This window comes from Fukomys damarensis, unplaced genomic scaffold (genome assembly GCF_012274545.1).
Source record: "Fukomys damarensis isolate Sample0158 unplaced genomic scaffold, DMR_v1.0_HiC HiC_scaffold_5, whole genome shotgun sequence".
NCBI classification, from domain to species: Eukaryota; Metazoa; Chordata; class Mammalia; order Rodentia; family Bathyergidae; genus Fukomys; species Fukomys damarensis.
Window position 1 is genome coordinate 3,466,218 of NW_022900917.1, and position 13,144 is coordinate 3,479,361.

At 37.6% G+C, this 13,144-nt stretch overlaps 1 protein-coding gene across 1 annotated transcript in view; it reads right to left on the bottom strand.

The window, feature by feature from the left end:
• The window catches only part of Rims2 (regulating synaptic membrane exocytosis 2), a 408,447-nt gene that overhangs the window by 255,337 nt on the left and 139,966 nt on the right, over positions 1 to 13,144 (bottom strand). The window contains exon 5 of the mRNA XM_033759701.1: positions 12,097 to 13,022. Coding sequence (XP_033615592.1) covers positions 12,097 to 13,022 — 926 coding nt within the window. The remainder of the gene's footprint in view (positions 1 to 12,096; positions 13,023 to 13,144) is intronic.

The following is a 13,144-nucleotide window of genomic DNA, read 5'->3' on the forward strand; positions in this document are numbered from 1 at the left end:
GACTTTCTGGGAAAGGAATGCAGGGGCAAGCCTGATTCACAGATGGATTAGCTCAGTGATTGGGTACAAGCCAAAAGCGTGCTGACATTGCAGCACAGTCCTACCCGGACAACAGTGATGAAAACTGGGCAAGACATCATATGGTACACCTGGTCCTCTAATGTATAAAACAGAAGTGCTGCAAGGTAAGAAGAATATGTATGAACATGGACAGGCACAAATAGCACAGTAACTGGTCAGAGGCCTACAGAGGGAAAATGTGAATTTTGGGAAAACAAGGTAGTTTTAGAAAAAAAAAAAAACTATGCAAGTGAACAACAAAAAGTAAGTGAAGATATGTATTGCACATTAAAGCCCCGTGGCTGCTACACTTGATGGACTTCAGAGTCCCTGAGTGAACCGTGACTCTCACTACTCACACTACTCGGCAGACCCCTCGCTCTGTATGCGTCAACTTGTTTGTAACCAACAGAATGTGGTGGGAATGATGCTATGTGACTTTAAAGCTAGGTGGAAGTAAGTCTCTCACTGTGAGCTTTGGACCATATACAAAAAGTCTTACTAAAAACTGCTATGTTGGAGTGGCCAAATACAGGTGCATCAGTCAGAATTCCAGCCACAGTTTCCCAACCAGCTCTGTCAAGATGCCAGATACACAAGAGAAAGCATCTTCAACCACCACTTGGTACAGACTATCAGGTAGATTCCTCAATTAAAACTCAGTAACATGATATGACCAAAAAAAACAAAAACCAACCATTTAAACCCTGCCTGAATTGCAGACTCACAAAATCACGAGAAAGGAGGGACTTCTGTGTAGTAGCATGAAGTGTCAGCTAGTAACTTTCTCACACACACACACATGGAAAAAGTCACTGAAGACTAATATGAGGGATATGAAGGTGCTTGGGAAAACCAGCAGCAGCTTTGCCATCAGAAAATATAAATTTGATTTGGGGTAGAAGTGAAAAATAATGACTTTGTCAGATGAATGAGGAAAATTCAGCAAGAAATACAGAAAGTCAGAAGTTTTGCTAGCCTAAGACTGCAGTCCAACAGAGTAAGTGGCAGACCAGACTCCCACAAATGCCAGACAAACTTTCCAAGTAGGCTGACCAAGAAATTCTAACATGTGCAAGGGAGACGCAAAGAGTACTGTACAAAGGAAATCCAAAGCACTTTCCTATATCGCATACACAGATTAACTGGGAGAATGGAGGCTTAAAAATGCAAGATATTTGAGCATAGCTTGTGCTCAGATCTTTGACTGACAATTAGATAATTAGATACTACCAACCGTGATAAGAATCTTTATGCTATAGGCTCCAGAAAGGATGAGTCAAAATGCTTTTGAAAACATTTTTTTTTGCTCATTTAAATATTTATTGAGCAGTCTGTGCTAGGAAGGGTTTTATGTGGTGAAGATACATCAGCAAAAACAACAAAAGTGAAGCCTCTACTCTCATAGAACATCATTTATTTCAATAATGACAACCTTTTGACTGCATGAGAGTTTAGCACCAAGCAGGCAGCATGCATGGTGTCTCATCTCATTACCAGGTCATCATAAAGCTTCTCACTCTACACAGGGGAAAAGCAGGTACACAGAGATTAAGACAGTGACTAGGGTCAAACAGCCAGTAAATGAGCATCACTGAGAGCAAACCTGCTTAAAACAGAATCCTATGATTGACAGAGTACGTGTAATTTTGTTTCATGAAATAAATTGTATTGCTTAAAAACTGAAGCATTATAATTTAAACTCTGAAGAAAATTTCCAGCAGAAAAAAGCCAAGTGAATTATAATGGTTTAAGTATTTTTAAAGGTTAAACAATGTGATGATTTGGTAAACTTTCACGAAGTATCATTAAATGATGTCAAGACAACTGTCTAAAATGAACAAGGAACAAGGAGAGCTGCACAGTAAACCTGGGGCAGCAGACTTCTCTAAAGGCCAGAACAGTAAATCCTTTAGTTGTGGTGGGCAAAGAGCAGCAGCAAAGGCAATGTGGAAGTCTTAAAGAACAACAGCAAAAAAATTCATAGGCTTATGTTCTCAAAAATCATAAACCAGACAATAATGGATAGGCTCATGTTCTCAAAAGTCTCAGCCCAAATAATTTTTGAGAACATAAGCCTATGCATTTTTTGCTATAACATTTCACTTAACTGGAGTTCAAAGTTCATTTCCTATCACAAAAATTGATGGCAAATATTCATTCTTTAATGCTGATTTGTAATACGGCACATTTTTTATTCCTTCACATACTGCTAAAAACTGATATGCATATGTTCCTAATTGAGCATACTCATGTTCTGTAAGACCTTTCCAGATTGTTTACTAGATTCTTCTTAATATTTGCATTTTATCAAGTATTACGTTGCAGATCACTTGTTTCTACTTGAAGGTCCTCCATTGCACAGGTGAACGGATTCAGGAGTAGTAAAGTTTTTTAATATTGCATTGAGGTCCAATAAATGCTGGTACTGTAGTTTGCCTGAGAAAAATTTTCTACTGCAAACATGTTAGAAATGGAATATTGTTTTTTTAACTTTTAACACCAAGAGACATATATAAAGCAGAGTAACACTTTTTGTTATTTTGAACATTAGTTATTAAAATTATTTACTACGACAATTTCTTTTATAATCACTGCTTTTTGTCTTATGATTTCTGATTGACTCATTGAGAAAAATCATCAAATCTGCAATAGAAGCTAAGTCATTCATTGTTTAGTAATAGTGGCTGATGTTGGGTCTTACTCAAAAAAATTCAGTGAACAAAGCAGTAAAATTCTATCAGAAAATCTGCTATAGAGGGAAAGTCAAGAATTTCAATTTCTACTTGTGATAAATTTACAGAACTGCTAAAAATTAAGTTCAGAAAAGCAAACAAAGTTCACCATCGACACTGTTAGCTCAATAAAACATGAAAGATTCAAATATTTCCTAAGTTCCTGCTAGTGAAAAACACAATGAATAATAATAGGTTTTTAATACCCAACATTTTCAAATGTTCTGGATATTTTCCCAGAAAAATCTTCTTCTGCTCCACATTTAAGTATAACACATTTCAGTAAACTCTACTCTCAAATAAACAGAATTAGTCTCTCTCTCTCTCTCTCTCTCTCTCTCTCTCTCTCTCTCTCGGTACGAGGGACTGAACAACCTTACACTTGCAAGGCAGGTGCGGTGCCACTGAGCTAAATCTCCAGCAACCACTCTACTTCCTTAAAAACAGAATAACCTCTGGCTATTCCATGCTGATGTTTTTCAGGGATTATTCTGCAGTTACTTCAAATTCAGAAATAGTTCTTCAAACACCAAGCATGGTGGTAATATCTACGGACTTATCAAGAGCTAGGAAAACTGACTTGCAATCATTGTCCTCGTTTTTAAACTGAACAACATCCTCCAATCTTCAGGCAATTGTTTTCACTAGAAGACCAACAGTCTTTTCTCTCACCACTGGTAAATGACTTTCTTATACAGGAATTCTGCTTTAATAACATATCCCTTTTACATTTTAAATTTTCCTGGCCTTTGGTTTTCTGGGGTTGTTAATACGAATAGGTACTTTAAAACTGTGTGTACAGTTTTACTGAACAATAAACACGTAACTTTGCCATCACATTTAATATAGCGATTCACACTCCGCAGTCCTGAAAGCATAACATTCAATCCACTTTCCTAACCTTTTGACATAATGCATATGTGCCAATCAGAAAAAATGTCCCAGTACAACAGCGTTCATGGCCCTCAAAGTGTCGCTGTCCCTGTGCAGTGTGCTGAGCAGCACTACCAGGGAAAAAAGGGCCACATATGGTGAGCCTCAACAATGCAGCTCTATGACAGCACAAAAGTAACAAGTCACACAAGTGTATGGTGTGGCTGTTTTATAAATCTGTTTATAAACACTATAAATTTTATATAATTTTCATATGATGAAATATTTTTAGGTGTTTCTCAACCCATATATACATTCTTAACTCAAAAGCAAGAGATCACAGAAGCAGGTGGTGGTGGACTGAACTGGGCCCACAAGCCATGCCTACCACCCTGTGTCTAAAGTGTGTATTCTCGGGTCATTCTCTCCACTGGATCTCCCTGAAAAACGGATAGTCTCTCCCATGCAACAAAATTGCAGTGCACATAATGAATGACCAAACTATAAGCGAGGCTTTCCTGTTGCAAGCTAGCACTAGACGCCTTACAACACTTCCTACGACAGGCGAACAAAAGGACACCATCCCAGGGACAATTTTCTTGGATGAGCCTGTTACCACACAGCCAAACTTACTCCTGTCGCTCAAACCTAGAACCCTAGCGCAAGAGAAAATGCTACCTCATTTCATGTTTCACACTGTAAAGCTAACAGGTTATTGACATTTAATATATTTTAATTGGATGAAATAAAAAATGAATGAGTGAATGAATGAGTCTACTGTACATTTCTTGAAACACTGAATGTGAGTAAAATCCAGCTTTTTTTTATTTCAATGCTTCTGCAATTCAAATAGGCTTACAAAGCATTTCTAATACCATTTGGGCATTTGCTCTGAGGAATCATTTTCAATTAATATATTCTTCACAGAGCTGTATATTTTTCTTTCCACTGAACAAATACCACCATAAAATTTTTAAAACTGAAGTAAATTCCAAAATTTAGGTATATTCTATGAATTCTAATGCAATTTAACAAACTTCATTTTAAATCAAAAATATTTCCTGTATTATAAATTAATTTTAACAACTATTCTATGATTTAGCTTTTAATTCTTTATTCAACTAGTTAATCAATCATCAATCCCCCACTCCAAAATCTGTAAGAATTACCAACTTGAGTACTAAGTTTTCCATTTAAAACAGTCTTTTTTCTGGAGGCAAATGCTTAATATATTTCATCCATAATTAATCAGAAAGATTTCTGCAAAGGGAAGGAATTACCATCTGAAAACTTAATGCTTCACTTTATCAGGAAATTAAAATTTTTCCTTTATTCCCACTTGTAAATTCACCTTCTGGCTATGAACTTTACAAATTAACTTTAAGTGAGTCATTTTTAATTAGCTGTTTCCCTTCTCTGATTTATCACATTTTTCCTCTCAGTCTTGTATATCTCAGTCCTGTTAAATACCGTAAGAACATTAGTTTACATGCGTACTTCAAATGGGTCCCTTCCCCAGCACCACACACACCCACGCGCGAGTGTGAGCACGCATACTATATTCATTAGCCAGAAAACACCATGTGTAAACCTGTGTCTGTGTCTAGATAGAATGGTGAGGGAGGCAGAAACACTAGCACACGTGGGCCATAAAACTGTAGTCAGGGAACAGCTTTAAAACATTTTTGGCCACTACACACAGTGTGAAATACAGTTAGCCATCCTCCACGGGCTCCACATCAACAATCCAAGCAACTGAAGATCAAAAATATTAGGAAAAAACTGCCTCTGTAATGGACGCACAGGCATTTTTCCTTGACATTACTCTAAAGAATACAGTAAAGAGGGGCCGGGGATTTAGCTCAGTGGTGCCACCGCCTGCCTTGCAAGAACAAGGTCCCCAGTTTGATCCCTGGTACAAAAAAATACAGTATAGGGCTGGGGATGTAGCTCATGCTGTCGCGCCTGCCTGGCAAGGGCAAGGTCCTGGGTTCGATCCTGGGTTGGGGGAGATCATTCAAAAATAATACAGTATAATAATTAATTACATTGTTCTAGATATGATAAACCATCTAAATACGGCTTAAACAGGAGAACACGTATAGATTATAAAAAATTGAACGATTACAGACTTGGGTATCTAGTAGTCCTGGAAATAATCCCCTCCAGACACCAACGGAAAGTACTGTGTGTATTACATGGAGACTACAGCACAGTGGTGCGCACCTAAGGCATGCATGCCGCAGCAGAGCCTCCTCTGTCCGCTGGAGTCACCGGCAGCTGAGCACTGGGTAACAGGCACGTCTGGGATGGAGCCATGCGCATGCTCAGAATGGGGTAGCAGCAGCAGGCAATGACGTCACAAGCAGTTTGGGCTTGGGTCTCTAAAAGGTTCGCCGTCACGGCTATAGAGTAAGCACACACAACTAAACTCAAAACCAGAAGTTTTACAGAACCATTATCCTTACCCTGTGCATTTCTCTGATATTTCTTCTACATTCTTCTAATGTGCCCTTTTAAAATTGTTTTCTAAATATTGGTTGTGACTCTTTCAATTAGTTCTGAAAGCGAGAACAGAAGGAAAACACTAGCTCAAGGATGGAAGGTGGGGTGTTGAGGAGGAGCCCAGCCTCCTGGGATACTTGGCCACCAAGGGGAAATTTAAGGTCGTCAAACCTGGAAGCCAGAGGCCAGAGATGCTGCTGAACACAGGGTGCATAAGAGAAATCCACAAAAGTCATCCCGTCCCAAATGCCAACAGTGCCAAGGCTGAGAAACCTCCTCTAGACTTTCAATAAGTCAATAAAATTTTTTTTGCAAAGCCAACAGTATTTTTTGAATGTAAAAAAGGTTTTAAACCTTGAGGATATCCAGTATTCAAATTCAGGGATTCCACAACATCCCCAACCTAAGCCTCCTCTGTTCCTTAACTCTCAAGACAAAAGAACAGAGAAGGGATCAGTAAGCTTTGCTCCAACAGTATTTTTTGAATGTAAAAAAGGTTTTAAACCTTGAGGATATCCAGTATTCAAATTCAGGGATTCCACAACATCCCCAACCTAAGCCTCCTCTGTTCCTTAACTCTCAAGACAAAAGAACAGAGAAGGGGTCAGCTTAAGCTTTGCTAACCCAGCCGTGCAGCTCACACAGGGCCTTGTGTACTACACTAGGTGACTGAATGCGGTATAGCACAGTGGTTTTCAGGCTGTGTGTGCCCTGAGCATCTCCATTTATGAAGCCGTAGTTTGGTCCATTTTGAGTGCAAATACAGAGGCAGAATGACTTGTTAATTTATATCTGCACACAGATAACCACGAGATGTTGGACACACCAAACTTACCCACAAAAGCAACACCTGGCACAATCAGAAGGCATAAATTAATCTTGATCTTGCTAATAATTTTCTGACTTATTAAATCAGGGACATGTGACACATGGATAGCTGTAACATGTAACTTATGTGCTTATCTAGGTGCTTATCAGATCTGCTAACCAACAAATGATGCAACCAAACCCCTCACTGGACTCATAGAAAAGGAGGGGTGCCCAGCCCTGGGGAGCAGCAGTGCCACAGCTGTCAGACCAGCTGGTGAGAGCAGCACTCGGCCCGAGGCCATGTCCTCCGGCTTTGGCTCTGCTCCGTTTCTCTGCTGGATGTGGCCAGACAGAAGCACCCACTCTGAGCCAGCTGTGCGGTCTCAGCAAGCCCTGGCCTCCTCCCAGCATCCCTGCCTGACCACCCGTGGGGACTTCCACATCTCTGCGGAATCTGCCCATCTTTGGGGGCTCCCCTTAGAATCATGCAGCCACTGTTCTTAGCCATTCTGTAACCTACATATTATTGTGTGATGTATGATTTTAGGGATTTATAAATATTACTAATTACAATGATAATAAAAGAACCTGTGACTGCCTGGCCCATCTGACTACTGAGTGAACCTTGAATACTCAGCCTGATAAGGCTGACAAAATTGATGTAGCTCATGAATTTATTGTTATGCAATAAATTCTGATATTGTAGAAAGATACAAACATGTCCCGTCTGCTACTGGCATAGCTCTCTCACAGCGCCAACACAAAGTATGTTGAAGCAATCAATTAGCATGATGAAAAGCAAGTGCATCACACTGAATTAGAAAATAAGCGATACAAGTTTTAACAGTGTGCACAAAATCAGTAGAGATGAATGATTCCTCTCTCTTCTCTTCCACTGCACAGTAAAACTGCCTTGAACTGCTGGTTATGAATTTTAGACTTTCAATTTTTTGAGGGTAGAAAGAATGTCTTCTTCATTTCTGCATTCTGCACTGGATCCAATCCCACACTTTGCAAATAATATTCACTGAAGAAACACCTGGCAGAACCATGAGTAAACAGGAGTTTAATATTTAATAAGACATGGAATTACATCTCAAAGTACATCTCAACAAGAATATCCTTCTCCGCCTAGAAACGGGAGGTTCAACGTGGGGCAGATCTTGGAAAAGATGAAATCAACGCAAACGACCACAGTCCACGTCGCCACAATTATATTTTCATTCAAAACACTTGAGAGTTGTCCTGAAGAAATCTCAACTATACAGAACATTAAATAAGGAATCTAAAAATGATCTGAATACCTGCTACTTGACAAATAATATTCAATTCCTACAATTACCAAACAATAAAAATGCTGTTATTCTGATTTACAGATTTATAGGTAAGGAAATACACCTAGAGTGGTTTAAAAGGTAGGACAAGATCATGTTATTAGTAAATAACACCCTCAAGATTTGATATTAGACTCCAAAACCAATACTCCCTTTTCCTATTAAACCTTCCTGTCACTCCTACAAAAATAATGGCCGTCATAAACTGCAATTATCAGCATCATTTATCAAAATATAGAGGGTGTAGTAACACTGATTTCAAATTCGAGTGAAATCCTTTCATATTAAGAATAAATGAAATCCATCCAAAGTGACACAAGAATAAGAGTCAATGTCATCAATAAACCAGTGAAGCTAAGAACAAACAGAATAGCCAAAAGACTACAGAGGAAAAACAGAATTTTAAGTTGAATGAATTATATGCTTGCCATGGATTGCCAATAGAATTTTATTATTCAAAGAACAGGAAAGATCTTGCCATGTGGCAGAAGCTATGACCTTCTAGGGTCTTGAAGGAATTCTTGTGCAATGATAATGCTGCCTGTCACTGCCCATAACAGTTCTGATTAACGTTTTAAATTTAAATTACTTGATTTAAATTTGCCTTGCACAGTTTTGAAAGTTAGTGCATTAAAATAAAAAGGAACAGAAAAGTCAAGATAATGAGAAAGATATCTGTGCAGTAAAACACATGCTTTGGAGTTATGCAGCCTAGGAATAATAAAACAAAGGGATGATGATCTTCCAAAGTTGGCTGGTCCTCGCAAGAACGATGTCACCACATATAAACATGCAAGGAAAAAAGTGTTTAAAAGCCATTAATGAAACATCTTTAATTATCAGAAAGATATGTCAAACATTAAATACCAAGATGATTATGAATCACAATGTTAGATATTTTTAAAGTAACATATTCTGAAATCAGATCAATACTTTTTCAACACATAATTAAAAATGCCACTGCAATAAAGACAAAGATATGACAGCTCTTTCTCTTTCCCATAATTCCAGTCTCTCAACAGGTTCAACTTCTCCTCACTAAATTCTACTATTGAAGAAATATTAAACAGGTAAAAATTACTTTATTAGAATTTCTTGCTCCAAATCTGAAAGTATGATTGTCCTTAGGAAATAATGTTAGCAGAAACTGTGCTGTGTGAAACAGATTATTAGAAAATGACAAAGAGGACTATCTCCAAAAGCATCTACTAAGAGTTTAAGGGAGGAGAGAATTCAAACGCGAGTGACACATAAGATTCTTTCTATATTTAATAAATGTTTTAGTTTTGCTAAGTAGTATCATGTAGGATTTTAATTTAATTCATACATAGCTCTTTTATGTGTGATAGTTTATAAATAGATATTGCAAATTCTTAAACAAAATACAAGGCTTCAGAAAAACTTTCAAATATTGTATTGATGCATTTGTTTTGTTTTTCACTTTTTTTTTTTTTTTTTTTTTTTTTTTTTTTTTTTTTTTGGTACCAGGCATTGAACTTAGGACCTCCTGCTTGCAGGCAGGTGCTATACCACTGAGCTAAATCCCCAGCCCTGTTTTCTCATTTTTCATGTAGTAAAATAAAGATATTACTTTAGCAAAGGTTAGTATAACTACCTATCATATGGAATATAATTTAAGCTATCAAAAATAAGAGACTACCCTTTTCTGACTATAGAATTATGATACAATCTGGTAAATGTGGAAAATGACCAAACTAAAGATTATTAAATATGCGTAAGGAAGTATCACAGCATAGGGAAAATAAATTTTCGATAGACTCTGTGCTAAACTTGATTAATACCATATCTACAGTTCTCCTGGATAGTTACTTTTTGGTGAATACAATTTTCAGATGGGGTATGAGTTGACAATATAAAATACATCTACAACTTAATTTATTCCAACTACATATACATTTTCTTCAGTCCAGTTGTTGAATAATCTATCTCCTTTCCCTTGAATTGTGATACTTTTAATGTTTGTTATTTATTTATTAATAATATACTGATCCACCTGTCGAATTTTTTATCAATCCTATACTTTGAATTATTGTCACTATATCAATATCTGTCAGGTAAATTCTTCATCACTGTTCTTAGCTGTTCTTACCAGCATTTTTTTTCTCCTCACAATAACTTAGAAGACAAGCTATACCAAGGGTGTGACTGGGATTATGACTGGAATGTTATTAATTTGAAGAGATTATCTGGTATGCATCTTTATAGTATCAAGTCTTCCTAATTAGGAACATGAAATGAGTTCATACTTTCTTTTATGCTACTTGTTAATCTTTAGGGTCCTTCCTGCAGGTCTCCTCATTCCTTTTTAATTATTTTTAAATCACATTTTCTGTTTGTAGATCAGGATAGCAACTATTTTTAATTTATATTTTCTAACTAATTACATTTGATATAGTATAAAATGACTGCATTAATTTCAATCTAGCTGCCCTCCTGAATTGCCTTTGTGACTCCTCTTTATTCTTAAAGAAAAAAATGACTGTTCTCCAAATGGTACGAAAACTGAGAAGAAGGCAAGGAAAAGGTCTGTGCGAGGGATCTGGCCAGATGCACATCACTCCAGTGTATTCTGTCAGACACCGAAAGAAATTCCGAAATGAACATAAAATGGACAAAGTACACAGCTAAATGTTTAACTCATCTGGGCATGAACAAAGAGTTTCTAATAATGAATAATGAAAATCATCAACGATATGATTTGAGTGCAATATTTCTAAATAATCAAAATTAGCAAACATCAAAATGGGAAACAAATTGCAACAGTGACAGGTAAAACTTTAACATACCAAAAGTCTCTTATAAGTCAATAAAAGAAAAATTAATTAAAACCTAATAGAAAGGTTGGCAGGAAAGAATATTGGAATAAATCGGTGATTGAAACACCAATAAGCATACTATAAAATTTTAAAAATCAGCCTCACAAGCAAATTCAAAGTATGATGATGAAGAAGTAACGTATGTGTGTGTGTGTCCCCTATTCAACTGCCAAGGCTGTGGTGCATTGAGACCGAAAGCTCAAGCACATCTGACAGAAGCAGTGAATGCTACAACCTTTGTGAAAAGCAATTTGGAAATTTCAATTGACGCTTTAGAAAAGAACAAAGCACAAATGTGTACCTTTGACATACTCGGACATGTTGGTAAGAGTTACAGAAAAAGCTCTGTAAGCAACTGCAATTCTTCAAATGTTTAGTTGTGCTACATTTTTACGAGAGAACATTAGTGCAGCTATCGAAACATTTCTAGAGGACACCTACCAAGTTGAAAAAAATCAACTGAAAAAACTCAAGATACAAAATTATTTTTTAAAAGTACAACATCAATTTTATAAATCCATAAGCTATACATGCATAGAAGAAAAGGAAGAAAGTATAATACAAAGTTAACAATGGTTATAGATGGTGAAGGAAATGTGCATAACTTGTATTTCATTCTTTATAATTTGAAAATGGTTTCATATATTTTACAGTACTTTTCATAGATTGTACTTTTATAAGGAGATCCCAAAAATAAATGCTATTTTTATGAGAGCTAATATTCTTAAAATATCATCAAGTGATACAAGAAAAAATTTCAGAAACAAATCAAGAAAGATTTTTTAAAATAGACTTTTCTAATATATGAACAACAGAAGATACTCAATTTCTTCTAATCTGAGGTTTCACACAACCAATGTGGTTAAAAGACTTGCAAGTACGGGAGGAATATCTGGCTACAGGATGTTAAACACTGAAACACGATCTAAATGAAAAGCTTACCTTTTTCACTTACACTCTCACTTTCGATCTCCACATCATCACAACTCGTGTACTCAGGTGTGGAAGCCAATTCTTCCTCTGAACTGCTCAATGAGACTTGTCGTATTTTGCCTCCTTTCTTTGATTTATGAGGCTTTGGTGGCGGTGGTCTCACTGACTCTGACTGGTCTGAACTGAGGGAATCGTTCCTCAACATCGTTTCCATTTTTTCCCTTTTCGTTTTCCTTACAGCAGAGCTGGGGTCCAAGTGGTGCTGTTTCCTTAAGGAGTCAGTTCGCCTCAGGTCTGGTCTATCGATTGGTACTGGGCTCCTCCGCGGGGTAGGAGGGCTACGGTTTGTGGTCCTTGGTGGATAAGAACTTTGTCCCTGGGCCTCTCGAGTTCTTTCCATTGAATACGATTTCTGATTTTCCATGGCAGCTCTGCGTTCAGACACAGACCTTTGCCTCGACGGTCGGTCCATTCTTAGCAGAGAAACCCTGGAGTCTTCTAGCTCAGCATTAGCCAAAGAGACGTCACTGTGCCTTCTCTCGTGCCTCGCGCGGGACACCTCGGCGTGGATGCGCATTTGTTCTTCGTAGGGTTGAGGCTTCACTGGATAACGGGCCAAATTCGGATCGCTTCGGTAGCGCGCCTGGTACTCCTCCTCCCTCCTCTGTCTGTCGTGTTCATCTCTGCTTTCCACGTCCTCATCTTCTACGATATATTCTTTGGAATGCCTGTGACTTCTCCTGTTGGAGCCCCTGTAACTTAAATGATCAGATTCTTCATAAAACTGAGGCTCGCGCTGAGGTCGCCGCTCAGCATAATCTGATGGAGATCGAGGCATTGCGCTATCAGGCGGAGCATACTGGGGGTATTCCTCACTTTCTTCCCTTTGGTCGTATCTTCTCTTCTGATCTCTGGACACTGACGGACTTCTTTTCCTAAGTGACCAAAGAAGAAGGACAATGAGAAGAACAACATTTAAGCAATTTTACATTTTGCTGACTCACTGCCAGGTTGATGGGCAAATTCAAATATTTCTTTTTGCTTTTTTTATTTTAAT